Source organism: Corylus avellana, chromosome 10 (assembly GCF_965113065.1).
Source record: "Corylus avellana chromosome 10, dhCorAvel1.hap1.2, whole genome shotgun sequence".
Lineage (NCBI taxonomy): Eukaryota > Viridiplantae > Streptophyta > Magnoliopsida > Fagales > Betulaceae > Corylus > Corylus avellana.
In genome coordinates, this window is record NC_142499.1 from 19,995,744 (window position 1) to 20,012,506 (window position 16,763).

At 36.2% G+C, this 16,763-nt stretch overlaps 3 protein-coding genes across 4 annotated transcripts; all 3 read left to right on the plus strand.

Moving 5' to 3' along the window:
- The first annotated feature begins 732 nt into the window (after positions 1 to 732).
- Positions 733 to 3,522, plus strand: LOC148583478 (NADPH-dependent aldo-keto reductase, chloroplastic-like). 2 transcript variants are annotated; one of them, XM_088510902.1, is made up of 7 exons: positions 733 to 919; positions 1,031 to 1,081; positions 2,330 to 2,402; positions 2,520 to 2,608; positions 2,683 to 2,958; positions 3,063 to 3,321; positions 3,386 to 3,522. In XM_088510902.1, exons 1-7 carry the CDS (start codon positions 797 to 799, stop codon positions 3,496 to 3,498), a joined length of 984 nt encoding a protein of 327 aa, XP_088367028.1. In that variant the 5' UTR covers positions 733 to 796; the 3' UTR covers positions 3,499 to 3,522. The 2 variants fall into 2 exon arrangements, with proteins under 2 accessions (XP_088367028.1, XP_088367029.1); XM_088510903.1 differs by having other exon boundaries at positions 2,330 to 2,373; positions 2,524 to 2,608; positions 3,063 to 3,318.
- Positions 3,523 to 5,057: 1,535 nt separating this feature from the next.
- LOC132161680 (NADPH-dependent aldo-keto reductase, chloroplastic-like) lies at positions 5,058 to 10,821 on the plus strand. Its single transcript, XM_059571852.2, has 7 exons — positions 5,058 to 5,211; positions 7,010 to 7,060; positions 9,159 to 9,235; positions 9,360 to 9,447; positions 9,702 to 9,977; positions 10,165 to 10,413; positions 10,706 to 10,821. Exons 1-7 carry the CDS (start codon positions 5,092 to 5,094, stop codon positions 10,793 to 10,795), a joined length of 951 nt encoding a protein of 316 aa, XP_059427835.2. The 5' UTR covers positions 5,058 to 5,091; the 3' UTR covers positions 10,796 to 10,821.
- A 499-nt stretch (positions 10,822 to 11,320) lies between these two features.
- On the plus strand, positions 11,321 to 15,322 carry LOC132161835 (NADPH-dependent aldo-keto reductase, chloroplastic). Its single transcript, XM_059572034.2, has 7 exons — positions 11,321 to 11,670; positions 12,585 to 12,635; positions 13,572 to 13,648; positions 13,773 to 13,860; positions 14,067 to 14,342; positions 14,529 to 14,777; positions 15,032 to 15,322. Exons 1-7 carry the CDS (start codon positions 11,551 to 11,553, stop codon positions 15,119 to 15,121), a joined length of 951 nt encoding a protein of 316 aa, XP_059428017.2. The 5' UTR covers positions 11,321 to 11,550; the 3' UTR covers positions 15,122 to 15,322.
- The last annotated feature ends 1,441 nt before the right edge of the window (positions 15,323 to 16,763 follow it).

Sequence of the window (16,763 nt, forward strand, 5' to 3'; positions counted from 1 at the left end):
CTACTTCACCATTCTCGGTAACGTATGAATTAAAACCTAATGTGACGGGTGGCAATTACCAAAAACAACTTGACCACTAACTCTATCTTGCAAGATAAAATTGTCCTTGAAACGATGCAAATAATATTTGAAACCACTCTCGAATTATCACACGGATTTCAACCCACTATAAAAGAGTGATAATGTAAAAATGGGTGTACTCCAAAGAGCTTATTCTTTCCTTTTTCCCCTCTTCAATTCTGAATCTCTGATATGTATACCGTTATATACAATAAAATAAAATTTTATTCATGAAATATTTTTTCTTTATTTCAAGGAAAATGAAGAATATCAAATTCTTATCAAGTGATATTGGTGACCACCCATCTCTTTCTTTGAGACTCTTAACATCTAAAAAATTAAGTATTTATTTTCTTAAAATATTCTTCTAAGATGTAAAAAATTTAATAAGTATTATTTTATTTTTTAAAACTATTTTATGAAAACTGTATTAGATCTTATTTAAAAACAATTGTTTTATGTGTGCTTTGAGAAATGAATCGTTCGTTTAATATATATATATATATTTTGAAAAAAGTTTTTAGTTTTTCCTTTTTAATTAGAACCTTTTATATTTAGGTGAAGTGACGTGAGCGAATCCGTCAGCTTTTGTTTTTTTGGTTATTTGTAAGTTATCCGTCAGCTTTATAGTCAAAGCTTTGAGATTCTTATCCCACACAGATTCGGCTTTGCTATAAATCGTGGCAGCTCCGAACTGAAAAAACAGCGTGCGAGGTCTGAGTAGTTTTGCTGAGAAATGGCGCCCAAGGAAATTCTATTCTTTGAGCTGAACACCGGGGCCAAGATGCCTTCGGTTGGGCTGGGGACGTGGCAGTCCGAACCCGGTGTCGTCGGCGACGCCGTCACCGCTGCCATCAAGGTATTGCTTCTAAAACGACTCCAACCACGTAAAACTTCCCGTGTCGCTTCCCTGCAGTTGATTTAGTGTTAATCATCTGTTTGCTTACTATTCTTCATGTGTCAATGGCAGGCCGGATATCGGCATATTGATTGTGCTCCAGCTTATGGCAATGAGGATGAGGTAATTTTGCGTTATAATTTGGAATTTTTATTAGGCGTCTCTTTCACCCTTTTGGCATACCTCACTCCTTAAAAACAGAGCAGTCTGAGAAATTTACTTGAACAATTCATTTGCCAGTTGAATATATCAGAGTTTTCTTGTGCTGCTACTCTGTACTTAAGGGAACTCATATATAGTATATCGGATTGGGATCCCGATCCATCCCCTGTTCTTAGCTGCTGTGAAATTCGGCAAGTGACCTGTTTGCCTAACTGTTTTCACATTTAAGAGCATGATTGAGATTGCGTTAGAGATAGTTTTAGTGCTTAAAAAGCTGTGTTAAATAAGAAGCTGCTAAAAGAAACTGGCTTTTACTCTAAAATGGTCAAAATGACGTTTTTTTTTTCTTCTAAAAAGCATTTGCTTTAAAAGTTTTATTTTTCAATGTAAACCTAAATATACTCTAATTGATCGGTAGGCGAGCATTACAATCCCTACTCGTTACCCGAAAAATTTGGGCAGCCTAATAACATGATTCTTGTCCTTACTGTACAAACTGTCTCCCTAGCAAAATGTTTGCAGAAAAGCTGATTTTTACTCTCTTTTATTTTCTTCTTATTTACGTGTCATGTTGTGGTCGTTAAATTATTATTTATCCAAAAAGTTTAAGTCGATATGATTAATTTAATCATTTAATTTATATTCTAATACTTTGCCTACATGTGGGATATTTAATTAAAATTAGAGTAAATTGTTGAGTTAAAATTCGAACTCAGGACTTCTAGTATAATACTATGGTAAAATGGTCAAAATGACGTTTTTTTTTCTTCTAAAAAGCATTTGCTTTAAAAGTTTTATTTTTCAATGTAAACCTAAATATACTCTAATTGATCGGTAGGCGAGCATTACAATCCCTACTCGTTACCCGAAAAATTTGGGCAGCCTAATAACATGATTCTTGTCCTTACTGTACAAACTGTCTCCCTAGCAAAATGTTTGCAGAAAAGCTGATTTTTACTCTCTTTTATTTTCTTCTTATTTACGTGTCATGTTGTGGTCGTTAAATTATCATTTATCCAAAAAGTTTAAGTCGATATGATTAATTTAATCATTTAATTTATATTCTAATACTTTGCCTACATGTGGGATATTTAATTAAAATTAGAGTAAATTGTTGAGTTAAAATTCGAACTCAGGACTTCTAGTATAATACTATGGTAAATCACGGTTTATTCTAACAGTGACCTAATTTTTGGGTTATATATGTAGATTGGGCATGCACTGAAGAAGTTGTTTAATGATGGTGTAGTGAAGTTGTTTAATGAGTTAAACTCCAGTTTGTCTAATACTTATGTTTGACTTGAAACTGTCCTAAGCATTCTATAATGTAAATTCAAATATAGTTAGCTAGCACAGTTTCATGTCCGTTTTTTACAAACTGGAAAGATATTTACTTGCAGGAGTGCTGATCACTTGCCAGAAGATGTACCAAATGCATTGGACAAAACTTTGCAGGAATTGCAACTTGATTATCTGGATCTGTACCTGGTATGTTCATCACAATTAAGCTTTGATTTCCATGAACTATGGTGAATGATAAAGTATGCTAATTTCTTTTGTAGATCCACGGGCCTGTTAGCATGAAGAAGGGTTCAGTTGGCCTTAAGCCTGAAAATCGTACCCATCCTGACATACCAAGTACATGGAAAGCAATGGAGGCGCTCTATGATTCTGGAAAGGCTCGAGCTATTGGAGTAAGCAATTTCTCTTCGAAGAAGCTTGGGGATCTGTTGGAGGTAGCAAGAGTGCCTCCTGCTGTTAACCAAGTGGCGTCTCACCCTTCTTGGCAGCAGCCGAAACTACATGCATTTTGTGAATCTAAAGGAGTCCACTTTTCTGTAAGTATATATGCACATAAAGTGGAAAAGAAAGAGAAGTTTTGGTTGTGAATCATGCAGAAATGAAATGGGTCTGTTGAACAACTCTATTTTTCTTAATTCAGGCGTATTCACCATCGGGTTCCCCTGGTCCGGAGGGTATCAACAGAGACGTCGTCCTTAAGAATCCAATTCTGAATACAGTTGCAGAGAAATTGGGGAAGAGTCCTGCACAAGTGGCTCTTCGTTGGGGACTGCAAATGGGTCATAGTATACTGCCTAAGAGCACAAATGAGGCAAGAATCAAGGAAAATTTTGATGTTTTTGACTGGTCTATACCTGAAGATTTGTTGGCCAAGTTCTCTGAAATTGAGCAGGCAAGTAGCTTAGCCTATTCTTTCGTTTGTGCAATTCCCAGTACATTATACCAAAGTTTAATTGATGGAAGTTTTTGTCTTTATTCATGCAATGCAGGAAAGGCTACTTAAGGGTAATGTATTTGTTCATGAGAACTTCGGTGCCTACAAAAACATTGAAGAACTCTGGGATGGCGAGCTGTGAGCAAACATCGGATTTTTGAAGCCCTGCGGTTTCTCTTGTCTTATTTGATCGTAAACTACTCTTGTTTTCACTGCTTTTCAGAAATTTAAAGTAAATAAAAGAGCAATTGTGTTACTTGTGTCGCATACTTGTGCTACAAAGATGTTAATCTCTTCACCGTTAGTTTTGGCCTAAAATATTTTTTTGAAGAAGTGCTTCTCTAAATTTAAGTGTTTTTGGCGTTATATATAATATTGGCTTGGCCAACGTGAAAATGTTTTTAATTGTCCAATGATAATATCCTTGGCATACGCTTTTTATGTTTTTAAACCATTTTTCATCACTCTCTCATACACCTCAAGCTAGTGTGCGAGAGCCCTTTATGGGTCTTACTTATTTGAGCAAGTCTAGAATTGCCCAAATAATTATCCGAACACATTTGATTTACAAGAGTCCTCTCACAATAGTTTGCCAAAATTGCAAGCAAAATGGGTAAGTAATTGAACGTAGATTTTTTAGGGATGAAAAGTCTAGAATGCCCATATTTTACTTTTTTTTTTCTTTTTTGAAAGAAGGGGAAAAGCCCATATATCTCCTCAAACTACCACTCAATTGACAATGTCTCTTCAAAACTTTCAATTATGACAATATCTCCCAAACTACCAAAACATTGTCAGTGTTTCCCCAATGATGAAACTATCCTTAATAAAATAAAAACAAAAAATACTATAACTTTTGGAAAAAACATAAAATTAATATGTATATATATATATATATATTGAGAAATATTGTCAATTGAGTGGTAGTTTGAAATGGTATATAGGCTTTCTAACAAAAAAATAAAAAAAAAGCACCAACCCCCACCTAAGCAGAATGGGGGTGGCTTAGTCGAAACCACCCCCATTTGGCAAAAAGAGTGGCCAAGCCACCCCAATTTTTTTGTTTTGTTATTTTTTGTTATTTTTTTTAAATTTTAAAATGGGGGCATTTTTGGAAAAAGCTCACATCAACTAGAGGGTAATTTGAGGACATTTGTCCTAAAAGACCGAGGTGTGGCACATTTAGGCTTTCTTCCATCAAATTAAACAAAAATTGTTAACAAAAGGGTTACGTAGACAAGACATTTGCCAATTTTTAAATATCAAAAGCAAAATAAAAAGCGGTGAAATTATGAGGGTGTAAAATGTAATTTTCCTTTCTATTTTCTCCTATGTTTTGGAAAAAATGTCGTAACATTTACGAAGCAGTCATTCAAGCGAGTTTTCCAAAGTGGTACACAAAACAAATTAAACAATACTCAAAAACATTTCAAATTGGCATGCACGCCCGGCGTTTTAGTATCATGGCCTGGCCCTAAGACAAAAAGACGAACGTTCTAAAAAAAATAAGTCAAAATCTTGATCAACGGCCATGCGGAGCCTTTAGAGAATCTACTCTAAACAATCTGCCAGGTCATTAAAATCAACGGTAACGATACAATCTCAACTCCCGCGCCTGCGCGGGCTTTTTCTTTTATAAAAAGGCCGGAGAGGCCTCTTCGTCTTCCAATGATACTCTTTCTGTCTCGCTCATATCAGCCGCGTGCAGTACACGCGCTTCGAGGGAATTTTGAAAATGGCGGACGGAATTCGATTCTTCGAGTTGAACACCGGAGCTAAGATCCCCTCGATGGGATTCGGCACGTGGCAGGCTGACCCTGGCATCGTCGGAGAAATCGTCACCACCGCTATCAAGGTGTTCTTCTTCACCTTCTTTATTTCTCGTCGTATGATGATGATGGTGAATTTTTTTTTTGTGCTGTTGCCTGTTAGAGTATTGGATAGATTGTTATATAATCTATAAGAAATGAAAGATTCGCCGGTTTTGATTAATTTAGTGCTTTCCGAAGAAGAGTAACTGGTATATTTGCTTTTGGAACATCTCGAATTCTCTGACTTTTTCCCTTTTACCAATGAATTATTAAGTTCGATTCTATTATTAGGATGATTTTTTTTTTAATTGTTGCTTGTCGATGTTATATGTCATTCAATAAAACATTTCAAGTGTAATGTTCTATCTATTGTTAGCTTGGGATTAGAAACTGAAAAAAATTTTGAACCCGACGGGTTCCTTTGGAATAATTTACAAGGAAGGTTATCATATTTCTCTACATTTTGATTAAATGCGCAAAATCAAATGAAATCTTATCAGAATTTACCGGCGGTCAAATCCGTCGATGAGACCTGAAAAAACCGTAGTAAAAGTTTTAACAGCAGCTGATCAGTGATGGTCATGGCCGCCTTAGTAGGTTGGTACTCGCACAAATACTAATCGTCGGAAAACCCTAAAATTCTAACGGCAATCAGGCGTTGACCGCCACAAATGCATCTGTTGCAGGCTTGCAGCCGCTATAAAATATCATTTCACTGCGTTCAGGTGCTCTCTAGACTACCATATGTAAAGTGGTCTTATCCAATAATTCCATTCCACTCTTCCTTTTCTTACTCCTCTCTCTAACGGGCCATAAATAGGCAGCCAGGCAGGTGCTAAGGTATTTTTTAAGCAATAGGAGCACAAAATTTTTGTGTGTTACGGAGAAGAAAAGACCTCAACTTTATATAGAAAAATCTAATAGAGCCTTCCTATTACAGACTCTTGATCTGATTAGGATTATTGGCCTACATAAATATACCACATCAAGTAGGGCTTGTAGTGCTATATGATAAAGGTATACAAAACCCAATGGACTTGATGATCACTCATTAATATTGGGATTTCCTGTATAATAATCATTATTAGTCGCATGTCCAACCCATTTTAACAAACTAAAACCTACGATCAATTGAAACCCAATTAAGGACATATTCTAACATTGTGGTGTTGCATGAACATAATCTTGAGTTATAAGATAAAGAGTACTGCTACTTTTAAGCCGATATTATCCCGGCTGATGTGATGTGTTTAAAGTAGATTTTGATGTAGGACAAAAGGAATTTGGTAAAAAGAACAAAAGAAGGGAAAATAGTAAGGAATTGAGTCACACAACCAAGAGGAAGGGGAATTTGAAAACACCTAATACGTTATTTCTTTTCCTGCATCAGTTAGTTTTTTTTTTTTTTTTTTTTTTTTTTAAGTGATTAATATGAGAAGCTACTAAAAACACGCTATGTCAGCTGATGTGACATGAGTGTGAAGAGTAGCGTTATTCTAAGATAAATAAATAAAACAGTATTCTTTTGATGATTGGCAGTATATGCATTGGGATAGTTTTCTTATAATGGGTAACAAAAATGTTGGTTAGCATTAGAAGAACATTAAGTGATTACTAAGATTTAGGAAATCGGAAATCAAGGTTGAATTAGGTGGTTAGTTTCTTTTCTCAATAAAGCATTATGATATATTTTCTTTACTTTGTTAAAGCACTTCATAACATGAATTCCTCCTTTTCTCTATCATCTTGTCTACAAGAAGAAAAAGATATACTTTTGTAGCTTTCATGCTGATGATGTATAATTAACCAGTTAGCTTACTGTTCTTTATGTGTCAATGGCAGGTCGGATATCGGCATATTGACAGTGCTAAACTTTATGGCCATGAAAAGGAGGTAATTTTGCATAGTACCAAACATTTTATATCATCTTAGTTCTTCTTTCTTTCTTTTTTTTGGGTTTGTTTAGTCATCCAACTCTTGTCAATTCTAACTTGGTCCTTCTTAACTATGGCAATGGTTAAGGTTTCATCATAATGGAAAATTTATACGTATAAAAGCAAAACCAGTTATCCCAAGTTGCAGGTTTCTATAAATTGTATTTTCATCATTCATGTTACTGTATAGTATGTGAAGGCTGAAACTTACTGCTTGATTTGCTAAGCCACTGCCAAAGACTAGCAATTCCTTGGTATGGCTTAAAATTTTTATTAGGAATCTCTTTCACCTTCTTGGCATAGCTCACTCCTTAAAGTTTCCAATTCATTTGTCACGGAGAATACACCCTTTTCTTGTTATGCTATTCAATACTTTTAGGGAGCTCATTGATAGTATATACAGATATAGAGTGCTTGTACACGTTTGGCATCCAAGTGACTGTGAAAGTGTAAATTTGGGTAGCTGATATAGCACCAAAAACTGTGATGTATATCTATTCTCATTGTTAGGTTTTAGATATTGGCTCAATTTGGTGATCAAAACTAGGGTTGTGAACTTTTTTATCGCCCAAGTGGTTTGGTGTAAAAAGTTAGGCTTTAGAAATGAAATTTTTGTATTACCGCCAGCAAGATAGTCACCAACCGTCTTGACACGATTTATGATGAAAGACTTCTAGAGCCTACTCTAGAGCTCCATCACCAGGGTTGCCAGTAAGACGTCCTAACGTCACTCGTGGAAGGTGACTTCCAGAGTCCATCCGAGAGCTTTGTCACCAAGATCGTCAATATCACGTCTTGATGCTGAATGAAATAGGGGACTTCAGAGAGGTCCATCACCTGTACCGACCGCAGACCGTTGTGACGCTGCCTGTGGAGGATGACTTCTAGAGAGCTCCCTTAGCAAGACTGTTCTGATGTTGTTGAGTTGTCATTAAAGTTAGCGATGAAACCCTAGTGACCATCCTCATGTCGCATGAAATTATGCAGTAAAAATGAAACATTTTTACACGTTGCAGCTAGGAATTTCCCCATCCTATAAATAGAATAGGATGTTCTATGTGTAGGGTGCAAAGCCTAAGCCCTAAAACCTTTTGAGTGATTGCCCAGCTGCACCTTTGTGAGCCAAGAGAGCCATTGTTGAGAGCCTTTAATGATTTCCCTCTCTTGGAGTTTTGTTGTTCAAACTACACACCTTCATTAAACTTTCGGCCGCTTGAAGTCTACCGATAGGTCAGTAAGGAAGTCATGTAAAGGAGATTGGCCACTGAGGAGTTCAAGCGTGTTAGAGAGGCAGGGAGGCAAGTGAGGAGTTTGTCTGTGTACAAAGTCTTAATATTTTACATAGGGTTTTTATATGTCCGTACTTTGAATCTTTTTTAGTGATTGACTTACTGGGATTGGTTGCACTGGAGTGGTTCGACCTTTGAGGTGCTCACAGGGTTTGCACTTTGTGACCAAAATCATTGTGTTGATTGTTCGTTGTTTGTACTTTGTGGTTTATTTTTAATTTATTTATTGCAGTAGTTTATTTTATATTGTGCTGCATTGTTGTGCTTGTGTGTTGTGGGGTTGGATTCCGGTTCCTTCACTCATTGTCATTAGTTTACTGACGAGATGGACAACAAGAGACAACATGATCCCAGGAAATACGCACCATATAAGCTAGATGAGTTGATGAAAGGTAATGTGGTAGTTATTATAAAAATTGGCTTAAAATATCAGAGCACATATTACTGTACAAGACTTCATCTCTTTGGCATGATTGTAGCAGAAAAGTTAATTTTTATCCTCTCTTTTATTTTCTTCTAATTTATGTGCTTCCATTGAATATTAATGTTCATCTATTGCGGTTTACCTTTCTTTGCTTGTGCACAAGATATAGTGAGGTGTGTTTTTAAGATACTTTCTCAATCCATTAAACGTTACATCTTTGCATTTTATAGGAAGCTGTAGATTTTATATCATACTATGCTAAAAGGGAATCACATACTGTAGGCATTAGTTGTGTCAATGTTTTATATTATGCCATGTTGTGACCTAATTTCTGGGTTGTGTAGATTGGGTCCGCTTTGAAGAAACTGCTTACTGATGGTGTAGTGAAGCGTGAGGACTTATGGATCACCTCCAAACTCTGGTTTAATACTTATATTTGACTTGAAATTGTACTGAACATTCTCTAATGTAAATGCAGATATAGGTACCTAGCATGGTTTCATGACTGTGTTTTACTGTCCAACTGCAACCATATTTACTTGCAGGTGTACTGATTACGAACCAGAAGATGTAGCAAAGGCATTAGACAAAACTTTGCAGGACTTGCAACTTGACTATTTGGATCTGTATCTAGTATGTATATCACAAAAGTTTTTAGCTTTCCATGGATTACAATGATTTCTATGACTCTGTCACTAGTTCCTTCATATACATGAGCTGCCGGGAGCCAAACTGGGATAAAGTTATTTTATGACATGTTTCAAGCCATGACATAGATCAAGATAAATTGGAAGACTACAACTTTGGGAGTCTTACCAGCATTTTTTTTTTTTTTTTGGATTTATTAAACATCACTCGGTTACCATGTATGCTAATTTCTTTTGTAGATCCACTGGCCCGTTAGCATGAAGAAGGGATCAGTTGGGTTTAAGCCTGAAAATTTTACCCAACCTGACATACCAAGTACATGGAAAGCAATGGAGGCATTCTATGATTCTGGAAAGGCCCGAGCTATTGGAGTAAGCAATTTCTCTTCAAAGAAGCTTGGGGATCTGTTGGAGATAGCACGTGTGCCTCCTGCTGTTAACCAAGTGGAGTGCCACCCTTCTTGGCAGCAGACGAAACTACACGCATTTTGTAAATCTAAAGGGGTCCACCTATCTGTAAGTATGCATATAAAGTGGTTTTATAATTTCCATTTGCTGAATAGGAAAAGAGAGAGAATGTTTGGAAGTAAATCATGCAGAATAGAATAATGGGGAGAGCTTCATAAACGAAATTGATGTTTCCATTTATCTGTGATTTCTGAGCAACCCTATTTTTTGGTTAATATAATTTTTCTTATTTCAGGGGCATTCACCATTTGGTTCCCCGGGTACATGGGAGATCAAGTGCGAGGTCCTTAAGAATCCAATTATCAATATGGTTGCAGAGCAATTGGGAAAGACTCCTGCACAAGTGGCTCTTCGTTGGGGGCTGCAAATGGGTCACAGTGTCCTGCCTAAGAGCACAAATGAGGCAAGAATCAAGGAAAATTTTCATATTTTTGACTGGTCTATACCTGAAGATTTGTTTGCCAAGTTCTCTGAAATTGAGCAGGCAAGTAGCTTAGCCCTATTTCTTTTATTTGTGCATTGCTGGGTACATTGTATTCTTTTGAATCTTGTTTCAAGAACGGCCACAACATCCTGCCATTGATATTGCAATCTTGTTGTTAAATAAAATATGATGGTTTAAGATGGATTTTTGGGTCATTGACTGCCATTCAAATTATAATCACTTATTGCTAATTCAATTTGTTTAAGAATATCAGGTACTCAATAGTTTCCAACGATTAAAGAGGGCCTCACTACAATTTAAATGATTGGAGTTTTTGTATTTGTTCATGCAGGAGAGGCTAATTAAGGGTACTGGATATTTTGTTCATGAGACCCTTGGTGCCTACAAAACCTTAGAAGAACTCTGGGATGACGATCTATGAGCCGACATCGAATTTATGAAACATTGTGGTTTCTCTTGTCCTGTTTGATCACAAATTACTTTAAAAATGAATGAATAATATCATTTCTCTTTTAAAAAAAAATGAATGAATTATATCATTTCTTAGATTTTTTTTTTTTTTTTTTTACCCCATCCCAATACAAAATTGAGATAACTTACCCAATATCGAATATGGCTTAAGATTAACTTTGCCAATTTGCAATCCATGTCAATAGTTTGAGTTGTTGATTAAACAGTACCGTGGAAAAATTATGACTAATTATACTCCAAAACGAACTACGTCAGCAAACACAACATTCGTTTAGTTTAAGATTTGGCTACGACAAACCCATTTCCGACTTTGTTGATCTTAGTTTATTGGTGGCCGCCCTTTTATAAGTTGATTATTATCAGGATTAGTGAAGCACGTGCGAGGACGAATTTGGAATATCTCTCGCAATTCGTTATCTATATTTTTCTAAAAAAATATTTTGTGAGAGAATTGGTCTGGGGAGGTGGGCGGGCGGATACGTATGCGTCTCCGTCAGCGTTGAAGGTGAACCGGACCAGTAACCCCGACTTGGTCAAATTTTCAGACGGTTATGTTCCTCGTTTGACTACATTTTGTTTTATATATTCTTTTATCATTAATCATTTTCTCGTTCAAATGCTATAAAAATGATCGTTATTGTTTGGATTTGGTTGGCAGCTCATCACTGAAAAACAGCGTGCAAGCTCAGAGTGTTTTGTTGATAAATGGCGAAGGCAATTCACTTTTTCAAGTTGAACACCGGAGCCAAGATGCCTTCGGTTGGGCTGGGGACGTGGCAGTCGGACCCTGGTGTCGTTGGCAACGCTGTCTCCCGCGCCATCAAGGTATGGCATCTGCTAGACTTTCTTCACATTTTTTTTTTTAAAAAAAATTTTAATTTAATTTAATTATTATTATTATTTTTTTAATTCTGTAACTTTTAAAATCGTTACTGAACATGAGATACGAATAGTATTACTCTATTCTACAAATATTTTACTATGCGGCAATGTCCAGTAGGTATTTGATATATATATATTAATGTAAAGGGCTGCTAAATCTGACACAGTAATGGAATATTTGTGAGATATTAATGTGGTATATAGTATTTCTTAAAATTTATATAGAAAAATGTAATAGTATTACAAGCTCCTGATCTGATTAGGATTATTGGCCTACACAAAAATACCACATCAAATAGGACTTGTAGTCCTATACGACAAAGGTGTACAAAACCCATCTTCAGAGGGGGAAGGTATACAAAACTGAATGGACTTGATTATCACTCTCACTCTTTCATGTACAATAATCATTATAAGTCACAAGTCCAACCCATTTAAACAAACTAAAACCTATGATCAATTGAAACCCAATTAAGGACATATTCTAGCAATATTGTTGTGTTGTAATGTTGAGTTTGTAAGATAAATAAATAAAACTGGATTCTATTGATGATTGGTAGTATATGCATAGGGATAGTTTTCTTATAATGCGTAACAAAATGTTGGTGATCATTAGAAGAATATTACCTGATTAACTAAGACTTAGGAAATCGGAAATGACAAGGTTGATTTAGGTGGTTAGTTTCTTTTCTTAATCTATATCTTTTCTTTACTTTGTTGAAGCAGTTTATAACACGAACCTCCTTTTCTCTATCATATTTCTACAAGAAGAAAAATATATACTTTTGTAGCTTTCCTGTTAATGATGTTATAATTAAGCAGCAGATAGCTTACTGTTCTTTATGTGTCAATCCCAGGTTGGATATCGGCATATTGACTGTGCTAAACTTTATGACAATGAAAAGGAGGTAATTTTGCATAGTACCAAACATTTTATTGGGTCGTTTGACAAAACATTATAGAGGGTATTTTTTGCTTTTTGGTTGTGATATAATATAAAGATAAAAGTAGTTTTGAACATTTTGTGTTTTGAGTTGTTTGTTAATGCTTTTGTTTTTTTTGTTAAAAAACAAAAGACTACCCTAAAAAGCATTACCAAACAAGCCCATATATTATCTTTATTTTTATTATTATTATTTTTTGGTTTGCTGTGGTGTATATAGATCATCTTAGTTGCCATTTTGTTAAGTCATCCAACTCTTGAGTTCTACCTTACTTGGTCCTTTTTAATTGTGGCAATAGGTTAAGGTTTCAGTATAATAATATAATTGTGGCAATAGTTATTCTACCTTACCAGTTATCACAAGTTTCTGGTTACTATAAATTGCATTTTGACCTTTCATGTTACTGTATGGCATGTGAAGCTTACCGCTTGATTTGCTAAGCCATTGCCAAAGACTAGCAATTCCTTAGACTTAGAATTGTTATTAGGCATCTCTTTCACCTTTTTGGCATAGCTCACTCCAAAAAAAGTTCTCAATTCATTTGTCATATTGAATATGTCACAGTTTTCGGTATAAAAACAGGCTTAAAATATGATCAGAAAACGTATTACTGTACAAGACTCCTGCCTCTTAAGCATGGTTTTTGCAGAAAAAAATATTTTTATCCTCTCTTTTATTTTCTTCTAATTTACATGCTTCCGGTGAATATTAATGTTCATATACCGTGAGGTCTTATTAAGATACTTTCTCAATCAGTTAAACATTCCATTTTTTGCATTTTATAGGAAGCTTTAGATTTTATATCATGCTATGCTAAAGGGGAATCGCACTACTGTAGGCATTAGTTGTGTCAATGTTTTATATTATGCCATGTTGTGACCTAATTTTTGGGTTGTTTAGATTGGATCCACTTTGAAGAAGCTGTTTAGTGATGGTGTAGTGAAGCGTGAAGACTTATGGATCACCTCCAAACTCTGGTTTAATGCTTATATTTGACTTGAAATTGTACTAAACATTCTCTAATGTAAATGCAGATATAGTTACCTAGAATGGTTTCATGACTGTTTTTTACTGTCCAACTGGAACCATATTTACTTGTAGGTGTGCTGATTACGAGCCAGAAGATGTACCAAAGGCATTAGACAAAACATTGCAGGACTTGCAACTTGACTATTTGGATCTGTATCTAGTATGTATATCACAATTAAGCTCTTGGCTTTGCTAGCTGGGATGAAGTTATATCATGACATGCTTCATGCCAATGATGCCATGACATAGATCAAGATAAATTCAAAGACAGCAACTTTGGAAGTTTCACCAGAATTTTTCTTTTGTTTTGATTTGTTAAACATCACTTGGTTACCAACTTACCAAGTATGCTGATTTCTTTTGTAGATCCACTGGCCAGTTAGCATGAAGAAGGGATCAGTTGGCGTTAAGCCTGAAAATCTTACCCAACCTGACATACCAGGCACATGGAAAGCAATGGAGGCACTCTACGATTCTGGAAAGGCTCGAGCTATTGGAGTAAGCAATTTCTCTTCAAAGAAGCTTGGGGATCTGCTGGAGGTAGCACGTGTGCCTCCTGCTGTTAACCAAGTGGAGTGCCACCCTTCCTGGCAGCAGCCGAAATTACATGCATTTTGTAAATCTAAAGGGGTCCACTTATCTGTAAGTGTGCATATAAAGTGGTTTATAATTTCCGTTTGCTGAATAGGAAAAGAAAGAGAATCTATGGAAATAAATCCTACAGAATAGAATAATGGGATGAGCTTCAGAAACGAAATGGATGTTTCTATTTATCTGTGATTTCTGAGCAACCCTCTTTTTTGGTTAATATAATTTTTCTTATTTCAGGGGCATTCACCATTTGGTTCCCCGGGTACATGGGAGATCAAGTGCGAGGTCCTTAAGAATCCAATTGTCAATATGGTTGCAGAGCAATTGGGGAAGACTCCTGCACAAGTGGCTCTTCGTTGGGGGCTGCAAATGGGTCACAGTGCACTGCCTAAGAGCTCCAAGGAGGCAAGAATCAAGGAAAATTTTGATGTTTTTGACTGGTCTATTCCTGAAGATTTGTTTGCCAAGTTCTCTGAAATTGAGCAGGCAAGTAGCTTAGCCCTTTTTCTTTTATTTATGCACTGCTCGGAACATTGTATTCTTTGAATCTTGTTTCAAGAACGGCCACAACATCCTGCCATTGATATTGCAATCTTCTTGTTAAATATGCTATTTTTAAAATATGACGTTTTAAAATGGATTTCTGGGTCATTGACTACCATTCAATAGTTTCCTACGACTAAAGAGGGCTTCACTACAATTTAAATGATTGGAGTTAGTTTTGGTATTTGTACATGCAGGAGAGGCTAATTAAGGGTACTGGACTTTTTCTTCATGAGACCTTTGGTGCCTACAAAACCATTGAAGAACTGTGGGATGGAGAGCTGTGAGCAGACATCGGATTTATGAAACATTGTGGTTTCTCTTGTCCTGTTTGATCACAAATTACTTTATATTCAATGCTTCTCACCTTGTAGTGACAGTAGTCATGGATTGAGTTGTTTCTGCCTTTGAAATTTATAGTAAATAAATGATATGTGCCTGGCCATACTGCAGAGGAGTGAACTAACAAGTTGTACCTTTGTTGTGAAAGTTTGGGGGTAATCACACTATAATCTCCCATGGTAATAGGTTTTTATGGAAAGTGTCTTTTAATAATAGATAGACAATCTTTTCAAAGATTGTATATGTTGGGAAAGGGCACCACAACATCTATAAAAAAAGATGTTGTAGTCCATAGTTTGATCCCCTTTTGGATTTGGCTTAAGTGCTGTAAACAAAACTTAATGTGAACTCACTAGCAACAAAGAATAATGTTAGAATGAAGACTTTTGTTCGTTTCTTGTCCCATAACTCGAGTCTGTTAAATTTGTAATACCAGATAGTATGGTTCCTTAAACACCCTTGTCGCTACTCTTAAAATGTGAATTTAAATCAGAATATTTGTCTTAAAATGTTTTACATTATGGTGTTTTGTTTAAATTTAACCTTATGTATCATATTTGAATGAATTAGATTAGTTGAAAATTTACAAAATAATATTATATATATAACACTCATCATTCAAGTGATGTTTAGAACATCACTTATGTAAATCAAAAAGTTTTTTTTTGGGTAGAAAATCATCTCGTTTCATTAAAACAGAGTTTGAGAAACTCTACACATCAAGAGCAATATGCTCTAAAGAAACAATGGAAACAATACATTGAGGGCATTCCTCCATCCATACCCTATCTAGAGACAATGTGAATGCATTGTTCACTAAGTGATGGGCCACCGAATTAGCTTCTCTCTTAACATGATTAACCATCCAACTCTGCCTCATGTACAAAATGCCTCTCGCATCCTCGATAAATTTCCCATAGAGACTCCAATTTGGGCTCATATTCCCATATTCCGCAAGGATTGGACCACTTGGAGTGAGTCCCCTTCCATGATGACATCCGGCAACCCCAAATCCCAACTCAGTTCCGCCGCAACCAAGGCTCCCATAGCCTCTGCATGCACTGGTTCTGGAAGCCCCGTTGTTCTCTTCCACTGGGCTGCAATCACAAAGCCACTGTAGCCTCTCACAACAATCCCAATGCCCATTTGTTTTTTCCTTGAGTCTAAGCCACGTCCCAATTAAGTTTATACCTCCCAAAGGGGGGAGGGTGCCATCTCAACAATGGGTTTACTGCCATTTGAGGCGCCACAATTGCCGAGTTCCCTCCTAGCCCCCCCAGAAAACTGTTGGAACAACTCCCGTGCCTCTATTACAATCTGGTTTGGGTGCTGGAAATCACCTCCATGAATTACATCATTTCTCTTTGCCCAAATCTTTTTAGTTGTTAGGGAAAATATGTTCAACTCCTCTTTGCTGCATCTTGTGATCATAGCGTCCACAACCTGACAACCTCCAGAAAAGACTTATAAGAGCCAACACTCTTTTGGATGCTTCTGGCACAGGCCCCCCACACGTCCACCGAAGATGGACACTCCCATAAGATATGCATCACAGTCTCTTTCTCTCTGGTGCAAAAAATACATAAA